We start from the raw sequence: 15534 nt of genomic DNA, 5'->3' as shown, positions 1-15534 counted from the left end.
TAGGACGAAAGCCATATTGATAGGGTAAAAGATAGATCCTCAGTGCAAGAGGATATGGCATCTCCTGGTGGGCAAGTCCTAGCTACAGGATCATTTCCTGCATCTCCAGGGTGATGTTTTCCTTTTAGGAGACCTCCTTCCTCCAAAGAAGCACAGGGGACTGACTGGAGGTGGGACTTCTCTACAAAGTCCCTTTAGGTCTCCTCTATGTATCTCTCTGTCTCCCTCAGCTCCTCCAAGTCTGCAACTCTAGCCTCAAGGGACAGGACTCATTCTTTGAAAGCCAGGAGCTCTTTGCAATAAGCCAACTGGGAGATAATCATAGAAGTACACTGGGTAAAAAAGACTGGATAGCTCCCCTCTTGCTGCTGGACTACTCTTTGCATCTTATTATTGAGCTTATTAATTAAATTATATTAAAGGTACTAGGAATGTTAGACTGATATGTTTCAGGTTTGTGGAGATTGTCCTGGGGAGTTGTGGAGGGTAATTTAAGAGCAGTATAAGAGTGATTTGAACCTAGGGGTGGGTGGGCAGAGGCAGACAACAGTTTACAGGTTGATTTTTTAACTTATGTTGTATCACCATTTAAACATAATTCACAAGATTACTCTCATTTCAGAAATACAGAAAGAAACATTGAATGAAAATACAACACAAGAAGAAAAAATATACTTATCTTCCTTAGACCACAATAATTAGAGGGAGGCCCAGGCAATTATCTCCATGGCTAAGGAATGCATATTGCATCTTTCTGTTTAGGATTCAAATTCTTCAAATTAAACATACTGAACTCCTCAAACTGAAGAGAGATAAGGTCATCATGGAAAGCATGGAATTGGATTTCGTCAGTCATAGGTGGTGATAAAATCAATTCAACCTACTACTCCCTGCAGTGTACAAATGTACTTTGAGTTACATACAAACCATCACAACACCATCTCAGCATGTTATACATTAATATATTAGCCCAAATGTCAAAATATTTGCTCCCCTATATAAATTCAGTAAGGTGTTTTGGTTTAACTAGTCATCTTGTCAAAGAAGAGCAACAGGTTGTATGAGACCCAAAAGCATGCATGTGTTAATGCTCAGCATAACACTTTGCTCTGTGATTCATTAAGTTCTCAGAAGCTGGTGATGCAATTACAGTAGAGATTATTTCCCTCAGTGTTATTAGATATGTCAATGCTCAAATTCTTTGCCACTAAATTAGTACTAAGTCATAAATCCAAACACGAATCGTACTAATTAATAAATTGAAACCTTATCACACTTTGTATATATGTGCACCGCTTAACATCTAGCGGCCACATATGTAAGAGATTTTTGTATGGACCTTCAGAGTGCAGCCAGGCATTTGATACTACTAGCTGAAAGAGTCTTTGTCAGTCCAAGCCTTTATTGAAACTTTTTTCTTTAATAACTTATTAGCTTCAAGTTTTTCTTCTCTTTTATATTATCTTTTTCTAAATTATTTTCTTACTATATCCATAAAATTAGTGTAAACCATTTAGCTTATAGTGGATTCTCAAATTGCATCTGCACCACCTCTCCCGACATGCATGTTTCAAAGAAACTTTCTTCAGGGTCAAGGGGAACTGAAAAAATAACACACACTTCATTCACTCAATATCTCTTACTGTCAAAGCTTCAAGGCGAAGTAGTGAAAAAGTATAGGCCCCAGATTTGCTTTAAGATTACTAAATGGAAGCAGACTTTCAAAAAGAAAAGCAGATGCAAAGCAACGTAAACAAGCTGATAAAAACGCTGATAAAAAAAAGCTACAGCAGAAACCCAATGCTTATCAATTGACAGTAAGAGATAGAATGAATGAAGTGTTTTTTTTTCAGTTCCCTCGACCCTGAAGAAAGTTTCTTTGAAACATGCATGTTGGGAGAGGTGGTGTAGATGAAATTTGAGAATCCACTATAAGCTAAGTGGTTTGCACTAATTTTATGGATATAGTAAGAAAATAATTTAGAAAAAGATAATATAAAAGAGAAGAAAACTTGAAGCTAATAAGCTATTAAAAAAGAAGTTTCATTATGATTGCCTATTCCTGTATGCTCGGTTAAACTTGGGGGTAAATTTATGTGGTATCTTGGTTTGCCTCGAGATGACCTAGGGGGTAGGTGTTTGATGCTTGATGTCTGGGATGCCTGATTGTATGGATTGAAGGGGGGCTTTCTTCTGGGTTTGTTTGGGTAACTGTACGTGCGGTCCTCCCTTTCCCTTTTGTTATACACCTTGGGGGGGGGGGTTGAGTTGGTCATTTGGGGTAGACTTGAGTGTGTTGTGGGGCAGGGTTTGCGCTGGTGTGCTTGGTTACCTTTGAGAGCCTGTTGGATTTGATGTTGATGGTGGGGTGGGGAGGGTCTGGGGCCCTGGTCACATTGGTTCATGATTTCCTCTCTTAGTCCTGCTTTAGTAGGACGAGGGATGTTGAAAACTGGGAGTTGGTTTTGGGGGAGGGAGGTTTGGGCTGGGATGGGTTGGGTTGGGGGCGGTTTACTCTCACTGATGCTGGGGTTTTGTTTTCTGGTTTTGGGTTTGTGGTATTTTTTGCATTGTCTGCTCCCTTTTGGGAGTTGGGGGCTTTGTTTTTCCTTTTCTTTGCTCTTTATTTTCTGCCTGTATGGAGTGCCTGCCTTTGAACTTTTCTCTCTCCTTTTGTTTCCTGTCCTGACGTACTGTTGTTCTGATGGCCCTGGGGGAGGCTGGGCTCCTGGGGTCTTATATTTGTGGCGTTGCTTATATCTGAGTCTTCTTCTTTCTCTCTCTTGGCCACTGTATGTTTACCTTTTAGGCTAACTTCTTGGAATGTAGGGGGCATTACGTCTCCGATTAAGAGGTCTAAAATCTTGGCTGTGCTTCAGCGTCATCATTCGGATATTGCCTGTTTACAAGAAACCAGGCTCACCGATGAGGAACATCTTAAGTTACGGCGTTCGTGGGTGGGGGAGGTTTATTTTGCGTCTTCTCCTGGTCGTCATCGGGGTGTGGCGGTGTTGCTTCGGAAATCTTCCCCTCTTGGAGTGCAGGTCCTTGACAAGTCTCCGGAGGGTCGTCATTTACTTTTGCGCCTTTCGTTGGGAGACTGGAATTACCTGTTACTGGTGGTTTATGGCCCTAACTCGTCGGAATCTGCATTCTTACGTGACTTGGTTGCTCTTCATTCCCTGTATTCTGGCGACCCCTTGCTCCTGGTGGGTGATTTTAACTTGGTTAGCGATCCTGACATTGATAAATCGGGGCCTTCCCCCTCTAATATTGGGACTCGTGGACGTCTTCTTACTGAGCTTTGCAACACTTTCTCCGTTGTGGACCCCTGGCGCCTCTTACATCCTGAGGTTCGAGACTATACTCATCTCTCTAGAGCTCACAGTACCTGGTCTCGCATTGATTACATCTTTGTATCCGTGGGTCTGTTCTCCTCCGTTTCATCCACAGAGATTGGGCCCTTGGCCGTTTCTGATCATGCTCCCATTTGGATTGATATCAATCTAGATCCAACCTATTTTCGCTCTCCTTCTTGGAAATTTCCCTTCTACTTAGCTCAGGATGTGGAGTTTCAAACCTTTTTGGCGTCTCAATGGGAAGTTTATCTACAACACAATGCACAACATCAAGAAGACCCCATTTTATTTTGGGAGGCTGCCAAAACTGTGCTTCGTGGTCACATTATTTCCTTTTTCTGTGCCAGACACAAACGTATCAACAGTAGTATTATAGTCCTCCAACGTGATCTTGGTGCAGCTAAAAGTGCCTTTCAGACTGCTCCCTCTCCTGCTACTCGTGAGCACTATCGTCTGCTCAAGCAACGCTTCAACTCGCTGCTCCACTCCCGTTCTATGAAATGGGCAGCCTTTCACAAACATCGATTCCATAGATTTGGTAACAGACCGGGGCGGCTCCTGACCCGTCTTGTGGATGCTCGGAGGGGCCACAAGCCGATCCTGACCCATAGGACGCCTGGGGGAGGTCGGGTTACAAAAACGTCACAGGTGGCGGAGACGCTTCTTGATTTCTTTTCTCAACTTTATGCTGCCCCGGAGGAGATATCTGGGGACCTCATTTCTGACTATTTGTGCTCCTCTGGCATGCCGTGCTTGGCTACGGATGTGGTGACTCGTCTTAACGAACCTCTTCAAGCATTGGAATTACATGTTGCCATCAAATCTCTTCAAACCGGTCGGGCTCCTGGCCCTGACGGGTTTTCTGGCGAGTTTTATCGTATTCTATCCCATCAAGTCTGCGGGTCCTTACTCAATTATTATAACGCGGCTATACTTAGCGGCTCCTTTCCTCGATTTGCTAATGAGGCCTTGGTTACTTTATTATTGAAGCCGGGTAAGGCGGCGGATAACCCGGGGTCTTATCGCCCGATCTCTTTACTTAATGTAGATTTAAAATTGTTCTCTCGCATCTTGGCCAACCGCCATGTGCCCCTTCTCCCTTCCGTTATCCATTAAGACCAGGTCGGCTTTGTGCGGGGTCGGCACTCCGTTTGTAATGTGCGTAAGGTCCTCTTTGTGCTGGCTCATTGCCAGGAATTGAAAATCGATTTGCTGTTTGTTAGCCTGGAAGCCTCTAAAGCATTTGATAGTGTTAACTGGTCCTTCTTGTTTCCTACGCTCGAACATGTGGGGTTGGGGGGGTTTTACCTTAGTGCAATCTGTTCCTTATATTCCAATCCAAGGGCGTCTCTCTTAGTCAATGGTACTCGTACGGATTCCTTTCCTATATTCCGCGGTACTCGACAGGGCTGCCCCCTCTCTCCTCTGCTTTTTCTGCTATTTCTAGAACCCTTACTTTGTACTTTACGCCATATTGAGGAGGTACGGGGCCTTCGGGTGGCGGGAGAGTCCCTAAAGACGCTGGCCTTTGCGGATTATCTGTTTCTAATCCTGACCAGTCCTGTGACTTCTTTGCCCCTTGCATTGGATCTTATTTCTGAGTTTGGTTTCCACTCCGGCCTCTCCCTGAATTTTGACAAATCCTTGGCTTTGCCTTCTTGCCAGGCGGTTCGCACTTCTTGGCGGGGTTCCTTTCCTTTGCGGTGGGCGGAGTCTGAACTCCGTTATTTAGGGATCCTCATTCCTATGGATCTAACCCGCCTTTATTCCTTAAATGTTGGCTCTTTGTTTACTACTTTGGGGACGCGGCTACAGCTGTGGCGGGGGCTTCCCCTTTCTTTGTTGGGTCGGGTGAGTCTCTATAATATGCTTGTTGTACCACAGTGGCTGTATGTTTTTCAGGTTCTTCCCCAATGATAAAAGCGTCTCGCACGCTTGGTGCAACGGTTCCTCTGGATGGGCAAACGTGCTCGTATTCCCTATAAAAGGGCGGCCTCCCCTTTGTATAAAGGTGGTTTGGGGTTGTTGAATATTCGTTTCTTAACTATTGCTTGTGGCATGCGCCACATTAATGACCTTTTTTGTGGCACCTCCACGTTTACTAACACTGCTTTGGAACTTTCTTGTTTCACCTCTACTCACTTTAGTGCGTTTCTTCATTCTTTTCTGCTTTCCAAATGGGAATCTGCACCCAGTGCGTTGTTGCATTGTCCCCTTCGTCGGGCCTGGCACTGGGTTTGTAGGTTTCATTCTCTCAGTCCTGCTGTCTCTCCCTTTTTACCTCTCCGCTATAATGCCAGTTTTCCTCCTGGGGTGGACAATGCTAGCTTTGTGCGTTGGGAAGCAAAGGGGATTCGTTTTTTGTTGACCACCTTTGTGAGGAATTTGCTCTTCCTCCTACGGATGTCTATGCCTACCTTCAGATTTGCCATTACATTTCCTCCTTGTCGAAAACCCATCTCTCGGCTTCCTGTCGAGAATTGTTGATGGAGGCCTTTACGTTTGGTTCCCAACAGCCTGTCCCCTTAAAGTTTTACCATAGACATCTGAAGGACGAGTCCCCTGTGCTTGATTGTCTCAAATTGAGGAATGCTTGGGTGAGGGATTTGAATATAGAATTCTCTGATGAGGTACTCTTGACTGCTATAAAAAAGTTACCTTTGTATAGTAAATATGCTGTTTACTGGGAACAACATTACAAATTGACTCTTCGCCTCTATATTTCTCCTCGGAGAGCCTACATGGCGGGACTCTGCCCGACTGCGGACTGCCGGCGCTGTGGCGCTCCGAACGCAGGTCTCGGACACATGTTTTGGTCTTGTCCATCAATTCAAACTTTTTGGGATGCTGTTTTTCTTTTTGTAGATGATATCTGGAACATTACAGTTCAGAGATCAGCCTTGGTGTTATTTGGAGCCTCTTTACACTTTCTTCCCCGTCGGCCCGGGGCCTCAGCATTCCTGCGTTGGACTGCGGTGGTGGCTGTCAAATGCATTTTGCTTAAATGGATGGAGATGGTGGCTCCTGACTATTTGGCGTAGTCACATGATTACGTTGCTTTCTTAGGAGCGGAGAGGAGTCCAGGACATTTCCTCCTTGCCTGGACGGGCCTTCCAACGTATTTGGGAGCCCTTTTGGACTACATTGTCTCCGGTGGCTCGTAGCCACATTTTGAACTGTTAGGCCCCTGATGTTTCCCCTTAATTTTTTTTTTTTTGGCATCAGTGAGAGTGGGTGGGAGGGGGGAAGGAGGGGTTGTGGGTTGGGTTAGTGGGGTGGGATTGCTGGTCTTGTTGTGTGAAATAAGGAGCTACCTTGTTGTTCTTCGTTTTGTTTCTGTTGTTGTTTCTCTTGGTGCTCAATAAAAATATATTTTACAATAAAAAAGAAGTTTCAATAAAGGCTTGGACTGACGAAGATTCTTGCAGCTAGTAGTATCAAATGCCTGGCTGCACTCTGAAGGTCCATACAAAAATCTCTTACATATGTGGCTGCTAGATGTTAAGTGTGATAAGGTTTCAGTTTATTAATTAGTATGATTCATTATTAGATATTTCAAGGCATATCCCAATGAGGTCTGCCCTCCTAATAGGGCAGATGCAGTTCAAATTAGGTTCCAAAAAGCATCAGCATGCCAGTGACACTATTACTTACTCTTGGGTTGACTTTTTATCATTCTAAATGTTATATTTAATCTAATTTTTAATTAAACCATGGTGTATATGCACGATTTTCCAGCACTTTTCATATGTACTCTTTAAAATATTTACCTCAAACTCATCAAGGTGCAGGGATTTTTTTTGGCCCAGCAGTTTTCTCCTGCACCTTTGATTCTCCAACTCAATTGAACTTGAAACCATAAGCCTTAATTTTAGTTACATGGGGATATACTGTACTTTTTACTACTTTATATCTGACTCATATCATAGCTAATCTGGTCATTACAAGGTTAACACTTGGCGCTGGAGGCCATAGACCCGAGCTCTCTCCAGTGATCACTATCTATCAATTAAGTAATAACTTTTTTTCGCTCGCAGGATCTCTGGACTACAAGCCATCCCCAGCTAACCTCAAGAATGGAAGACAACTTGGATCAAACCAAGGTCTTTCTACTTGGCAGTGCATAAGGCCCCTCCAATGAAACTGGGAGGTACAAAGAGGCTGCAGGTTTGTTTGTTTTATTTTTTGCTAGTTTTGCCGGATGTTGGGCCTGTGAAGGAGGAGGGGGTTGCTTGGTTGGGTTGCTGGAGAGAAGGGAGATAGTTGCTGAATCTGGTCTGGGGATTGGGGGGAGAACAGAAAGAGATGCTGGGTCCATGTGGTTGGTGGAGTGGTGCTGGAGGGAAGAGAGAGGTGCCAGACCCACATCTGGGCACTGAAGAGGGGAGATAGAGGTGTTGCATCCATGGTAAGGAGGCTAGAGGAAAGGGAGAGAGGTGTAGGACCTGCAGGGAAGAAGAGAGAGAAGGAAAGAGAAGCTGAACCAAGGGGGATGAAGGAAAAGTGAGTGAAATATTAAGCATAGCAGAGGGAGGGAGGAAAAAGAGAGAGACATATTGGTGTAAGTGATTAAGAGACGGGAGAAGCTGAACACAGGGAGATATACAAAAAGAGAGGCGATAGTGGGCATGGATGGGAGCATAGGAACAGGGACAAAAAAGGGAATGCTGCATGGGGGTGGAATATGGACACAGAGGGGTAATGCTAGACATGGGAGGGTATACGGACACAGAGAGAAGATGCTAAACAGGGAGAGAAGAATAAGAACAAAGAAGGAAGATGCTAAACAGGGGGAGGATAGGGATATAGAGGAGTGATACTGTACACAGGAGGAGGAGATCATAGAATGGTGAAATGATGAAGGTAGGGAGATGGGCACAGGGGAAATACTAGAAAGGGACGTATAGGAGACAGAGAAGAAAGGTGCTGAATATGGGGAACAATACATACACAGAGACAAAAGATATATGGTGAGCATGGAGAAATGTCAAATGGAAACGAGATCCTGGCAAGTGAATTAAGAGAAGCCAAAAGTAAACAGTGACCAGTACACCTCAGACCAACATGATTTGATGAATAAAATGACGAGACAGCAAAAGGTAGAAAAAAAATATAATTTTATTTTCTATTTTGTGATTAGAATATATCAGATTTGAAATATGTATCCTGCTAGAGTTGATGTTAGACATAACTGGGGACCGTGAAGCCTAGGCAGTGCCTCTTTAGCTTCCAGCTGGCTTAGGGCTCTCTCTGATCAGGGTGCAGTTGCCCTATTTGCACTCCCCTAACACTATTCCTGCCATGTGTAACTGCAGTATTCGGTTAGCATGATTTTTCTGTGTAGCATTCTGTAATAATTTGGCTTATTTAGTTTTCTCGATAATGGAAGGGATATTTATGAAGGGGAGGGGACACAAAGGTTTTGTTGATCCTTGCTCTGTATTATTTGTGTTTATAAAATTACAATTGTACAGAATATTGTTTGCTGAGTCTGGTTTCTTGGCGGTTCAGTTTAACTTTTGTCTACATATTTCTATTTTTAGTTTGTGATTATTCCATATTGGACGACAGTGTATCTCTGTTCTCTGTGTATGAAAAGGACATAGTTTTCAGTTGGCATTGACTGTGCAGGATCAATTGACTGTGTGGGATCCGGCTTGTTTAGTTTTACAATGTATGTGTTGGTGTTCTAGTGCTCACTGCAGTGTTTAAGATGCTGCCTTTGCCAAGGTACACTCTTCTTGTACGATACGTGGATTGTTACTAAAAATCATATTTTTCATATAGATGAGGGAGATGTCAAAAAATGATGGGCCCTGGATGTCACATATGCTAAGTACGCCACTGACTACTATTTAGATTTTGCTGTTGATATTGAGGTGATGTTTTTCCTTTGTTTTAATATTTCATAATTTATTGCTTCAATTGATCTTTTCTTTTTAATTTTATAAATTACCAATAAAAATATATTGACTTAAAAAAAGAAATAGCATATAAGAATTAGAAAATATCATAAACATCTAATTTTAGCCATTAAGCTATTTCTCCAACATAAAATCTAATTTTAAAATACAAATTGACAAAAGCTAACGCTAATATCTATCAAAAATATTTGTATAAATTGAAGTTTTCAAAAGATTTTAAAATCTCAAATAGTTGCTTTCACATCTGATCTTAATAGGTAATGAGCTCCATAAGCTTAGTGTTACCATAGCAAATACTTTTACATGTCAATGCAAGACATACAAATGAGGCAGCTGGAAGCTCAAATCTGTATTTCCAAGAGCTTCTGTCACAGTTAATCCTTGTATCCCATTCTCCATTACACTAAGAACAAGAACTGAAGTAGCTCTTCTATTTTTAATTTATTTATTTAAAAAATATCTGCATCCCTCTTTCTCAACATTTCATGAGTTCTAGATCAACTACTACAAGCAGAAATCATTTATGGTTTCTCTTAGGAAAAATAAAACCAGGCCATTAAGGCCTCTTAATTTGGCTTACCTTCCTTTAAAGCTTTATCCATGTTATGAGAAATGACTACTCTCCTCATCTGGCCCAACTCAGAAAAACTTCCAGACAAATAGCTCTGAAACACAAGAGTATCCATTATGGCAATAAGGAATAAAACAAATAGAATGCTGATAAAATATCAACTACTGTACTTTATATACACTATTCTTTAAAAACAGAAAAAAAATTCTTAAAAAAAGTTTTAAAAATTTGATATTTTAAAGCACAGTAATAATAATGTTATACTTTTACTACACAGCAAAAACCCTGTGATTAAGGCACAAAAGATAGTTCATTCAAAGGAAGGGGGATTAGAGGTCTTTTTACTAAGGTGCACTAAGCTAACTTTATCATGATGGGAGACAGTTTCAAAATTGTTAGCTAGATGGGAAAATGTAGAAGAGCAGTGAGAAAAACTGGAGAGAGACACTGTAAAGGCAACAAAGTTTCTTAAGAAAGTCATATGTAAGAGAAAAATAGTCAATTTTTGAAATAAGCAGTTAAAAAAGTAAGAAAAAAAAGGTTTGTGCTAATAAATTACAAAAAAAGAAAGAAGCAAAAGTAAGAGAAGCCGAGAAAGTAGTCAGAAGAACCAAAAACACAAATAGAAGAAAAAAATAGCAACAACAGTAAAATGGGAAGGGACAAAACATTCTGGTTTAAGGTGACAGTACAAATGTGCAACTCAAAGGTTAACAGGAGAAATTGAGGCTGAAGAAAAAGTGGACTATTTTAACAAGCATTTGTTTGTTTTTACTGAGGAAAGACTGAGAAATACTCTTAAAGCCTTAAGATAGGAAAGGTCTTAGTTTTTTCCAGGTTTTAGAGGGGGTATAGAGTTGAAAATCACCACTCTCTATAAATGATAGGATCACCCAAAAATTAAAAAATGTTTAAGGACATTCATGAGCAAATCTTTTTCCTGACAGAACTCTCTATGTCCTTAAAACATTTTATATGTTATTCTTGAGAATATTGGCTCCATGGGAGATCAATTAAGCTTAACCCCTCAGCTGTTATTTGCAGCAGTAGGCTAGTAATGGCCAGGAGATGAAGGATACTGTAGTTCCAGAAGTTGGCCAAATGGGATGGGACTAGCAGTATTAAGCAGGATGTAGGGGGGTCCATACCCAATATGTGTGAGACAACCCTTGTCTGAGATACCTGAAGAAACCCATCAATATGGATAAAAGATGAAACTGAAAGAGAAAAAAGCTTCAAGTGTTACTGGCAAGTATTACTTAATCAAAGTTTTAAAATAGATATTTGTCCCAGCTGCTACTTCCTATATGATTGGGTATTAGAAGGGTCCCAGTGACAGAACAGAGGACTCTAAGAGTAAATTAAACTATAGGGAGCAAAAATGGATTTTTTCCTTAAATTCAGTGATTCCCACTGGCTTGAATGCCGAAATAGAATGGACGACTTTAATATGAGGCTAAAAAAGAATAGGGGGGGCGTTTCTTACGCTAAGTCTGATGTCATTACGTTTGGGAATAGTTAGGAGATTTAAAGGTGTGAACGCCGCGGCCATGTTTCCTGTCTTTAAACCTGACGCGGGGAGCATGAGCTGGAATATTTGAGGTAACTTAGAATTATGTTAAAAAACTATTTAAATGCAATATATTACAGCAGAATGGTATTACAACTACATATCTTATTATTTTGAATTTTTTGCAGGGGGATTCCTTGATACAGCCCGAAAGGGCGAAACGTAGTCTACGTCGGAGTGCGTACCCCCACCCGCGTAGCTAAAAGATAAGTTATATGCTTTCTAATAGAATATAAATTTAAAACAAAATTACTTTAAAAATGACTAAAACTACATAGGACCAATGACGATCAGGGGTCCTACATGCCTAAAGTATAATAGCATGTAGTGGCACTACTGAGGTCCATGAGATAAGAACTAATGTTTAGCTGAAGAAGCCTATATTGAAAAGTTTGGTGACCTTTTGCATTTGTTGTTTGCTGTATGTGAATTTGGAAGGTTCTAAGAATACTGTAGCCACAGCAAATTTGTATTGATAAAAGAATATGGCTCAATATAAAACTAACTTTGAAGGTTACTCCGAAGAACAGTTCCAACAGATTTTATTAAGACCATGTCTGTTGGAGGATGGGGGAGAAATAGTGATGACTAGTTCCTGGGCCGATTTGGAGAATGTCTGGAAAAGACTAATTCGTGCTGAATTGCACGAAAGTACACTTGTACAATATCTTCGCAAGAGTATGATCCCGAGGGGTCTTCGTATTTTAAAAGAACCCAAAACTTTTACTATGGACAAATTGTTCATGGATAAATGGACTGGAATTCTCAATCGTTGTAGTCGAGATTTGATGATCTTACTTATTGAAACCACTTCAAATGTGGAAAATGAGCTTCGTGAGCAGATTAAACATATAGAGAGTATGATCCTACAAGAACAACAAGCTGATGAAGAGTTAACATTAAAACGCAAGAATCTAGATGAGATGATCTCTAATTTTAAGGAGTCATTGAGAGCTAATAAAATCAAAAAGTTCCAAAGAGATGAGCGTGACTATAAATATGATAGGGTTTATTCTTGGATGAAGAAACCTATGGGAAACAAAAATAGAGGTACTTTGCGATCTGCTACAAATGTTGCTAATGCCAGGAAGGTAGCTTTTGATGGATCTTCAGCCAGCTCAGAAGGCAGTAGTGGAGAAACAACTGGAGGCTCTAGTATCCAGTCAAGCACTGATGATTACTCGACTTCGTCTCTAAAAACAAACGAGATATCCAAAGGGAGGGGGAAATTACCCCAGAAACCTCGGGACCAGATAGGTCCAAATCTACGATCGAAACAATATCAGAAGCACTGATTATGAATATTTCGTCCTTTTCTCTTTCGGACATTCAAACACAGGTGCTACAATTTGGATTGGGATTTGTCCCTACAGTTGATTACAATCCTTTTAAAATGAGAATTGCCTTCTTCCGGCTCTTTAGAAAGCTTCAATTGAAGATATTTTTTGAGGAACATCCCTGTAATATCGATATGTCGATTTTGAAGAGACCGTCAAAATGGTGTCCGAGTGAAGCTCCTAAACCTTTCTTACTCACTTTTAGAGATCTTGTATTGCAGGATCTTGAAACTTTAGAACGACAATATTACTCTCAAAAAAAGAAATACAGTGGTGCCTCGCATAACGGACGCCTCGCACAGCGAACGCTGCGCACAACGAACTTTATGTCTTGATTCGTACAACGAACTTCGTTTCACACAACGAAGTCGCCCGAGCTGCATCCTTAACTGCCCTCTCTCCGCCTGGCTCCCTCTTGCCCCCCCCCCCCCGACTCCCCGACACGATCGGGGCAAGAGGGAGCTCAAGCCCTCTTGCCCCCCCGACTCCCCGACACGATCGGGGCAAGAGGGAGCCCAAGCCCTCTTGCCCCCCCGACTCCCCGACACGATCGGGGCAAGAGGGAGCTCAAGCCCTCTTGCCCCCCCGACTCCCCGACACGATCGGGGCAAGAGGGAGCCCAAGCCCTCTTGCCCCCCCGACACGATCGGGGCAAGAGGGAGCTCAAGCCCTCTTGCCCCCCCGACTCCCCGACACGATCGGGGCAAGAGGGAGCCCAAGCCCTCTTGCCCCCCCGACTCCCCGACACGATCGGGCCAGGAGGGAGCCCAAGTCCTCCTGGCCACGGCGACCCCCTAACCCCACCCTGCACTACATTACGGGCAGGAGGGATCCCAGGCCCTCCTGCCCTCGACGCAAACCCCCCCTCCCCCCAACGACCGCCCCCCCCAAGAACCTCCGACCGCCCCCCAGCCGACCCGCGACCCCCCTGGCCGACCCCCACGACACCCCCAACCCCCTTCCCCGTACCTTTCTGTAGTTGGCCGGACAGACGGGAGCCAAACCCGCCTGTCCGGCAGGCAGCCAACGACGGAATGAGGCCGGATTGGCCCATCCGTCCCAAAGCTCCGCCTACTGGTGGGGCCTAAGGCGCCTGGGCCAATCAGAATAGGCCCGGGAGCCTTAGGTCCCTCCTGGGGGCGGGGCCTGAGGCACATGGGCCCAACCCGACCATGTGCCTCAGGCCCTGCCCCCAGGAGGGACCTAAGGCTCCCGGGCCTATTCTGATTGGCCCAGGCGCCTTAGGCCCCACCAGTAGGCGGAGCTTTGGGACGGATGGGCCAATCCGGCCTCATTCCGTCGTTGGCTGCCTGCCGGACAGGCGGGTTTGGCTCCCGTCTGTCCGGCCAACTACAGAAAGGTACGGGGAAGGGGGTTGGGGGTGTCGTGGGGGTCGGCCAGGGGGGTCGCGGGTCGGCTGGGGGGGCGGTCGGAGGTTCTTGGGGGGGACGGTCGTTGGGGGGAGGAGGGGTTTGCGTCGAGGGCAGGAGGGCCTGGGATCCCTCCTGTCCGTAATGTAGTGCAGGGTGGGGTTAGGGGGTCGCCGTGGCCAGGAGGACTTGGGCTCCCTTCTGGCCCGATATTGTCGGGGAGTTGGGGAATCGGCGGGGCAAGAGGGCTTGGGCTCCCTCTTGCCCCGATCGTGTCGGGGAGTCGGGGGGGCAAGAGGGCTTGGGCTCCCTCTTGCCCCGATCGTGTCGGGGAGTCGGGGGGGCAAGAGGGCTTGGGCTCCCTCTTGCCCCGATCGTGTCGGGGAGTCGGGGGGCAAGAGGGCTTGGGCTCCCTCTTGCCCCGATCGTGTCGGGGAGTCGGGGGGGCAAGAGGGCTTGGGCTCCCTCTTGCCCCGATCGTGTCGGGGAGTCGGGGGGCAAGAGGGCTTGGGCTCCCTCTTGCCCCGATCGTGTCGGGGAGTCGGGGGGGCAAGAGGGCTTGAGCTCCCTCTTGCCCCGATCGTGTCGGGGGTGCCAGGGACCACACGGAGTCACCCACCGTACCACCCGATTCGGGTAAGCGCAGGTATCGGTGGGTGGCTTATTTGCGGGGGGGTGCCTTATTTTACATTTTTTTCTAAAAAGGGGGGGCTGTCTTATTTGATGGCCCTGCCTTATCATCGGGGAAACACGGTAGAAAAAAAAAAAAATGAACAGTTAAGTCCCAGTTTTTGCCGCTGAGACTCTGCCCTCTCTCACTGTAAAATTAGACTCTACTTATGTATCTAAATAAAAATAATAACCAAAAATGTATCTTTTTTTATGTCATCTTAGCATATTTTATGCTGCAGAACGAATTATTTTTTTTTACATGTATTCTTATGGGAAAACGCGTTTCACATAACGAACGTTTCGCATAACAAACTTGCTCCTGGAACCAATTAAGTTCGTTGTGTGAGGCACCACTGTATAATCTTACCAAGAATTTGGCGACAGCGCTGAGAGAGCTTCAAGATAATACCAATATTATGATCATGAGAGCTGATAAGGGCGGAGCGATTACTATACAGGATAGAGAATCCTATCATTCTGAGGTCTGCCGACAACTAGCAGACGAGAAAGCTTATCAGAAGCTATCTAGGGATCCGACGGAAGATTTGAAATTAGCTATTGAACAACTCGTTAAAGAAGGTCTTCAGAATAAATTTATTACCCAGAAGGAATCGGTTTTTCTTACTGAGACTCACCCGGTAACTCCTAAAATCTATATGCTCCCTAAAGTTCACAAAAGGCTCCAGTCCCCTCCAGGCCGCCCAATTGTTTCTACTAAATTTTCGGTGTTG

At 44.1% G+C, this 15534-nt stretch overlaps 1 protein-coding gene across 6 annotated transcripts in view; it reads right to left on the bottom strand.

Annotated features, from left to right (window-relative positions):
• SNX25 (sorting nexin 25) overlaps positions 1–15534 on the bottom strand; it is a 421363-nt gene that overhangs the window by 381694 nt on the left and 24135 nt on the right. For all 6 annotated transcript variants that reach the window (XM_033943506.1, XM_033943498.1, XM_033943491.1 and 3 more), the window contains one exon: positions 9864–9948. In XM_033943506.1, coding sequence (XP_033799397.1) covers positions 9864–9948 — 85 coding nt within the window. Of the gene's footprint in view, positions 1–9863; positions 9949–15534 lie in introns of those variants that run through there.

Source organism: Geotrypetes seraphini, chromosome 1, assembly GCF_902459505.1.
Source record: "Geotrypetes seraphini chromosome 1, aGeoSer1.1, whole genome shotgun sequence".
Classification (NCBI taxonomy): Eukaryota; Metazoa; Chordata; class Amphibia; order Gymnophiona; family Dermophiidae; genus Geotrypetes; species Geotrypetes seraphini.
The sequence above is the reverse complement of the archived record's forward strand: the minus strand, read 5'-3'. Positions and strand labels throughout refer to the sequence as shown.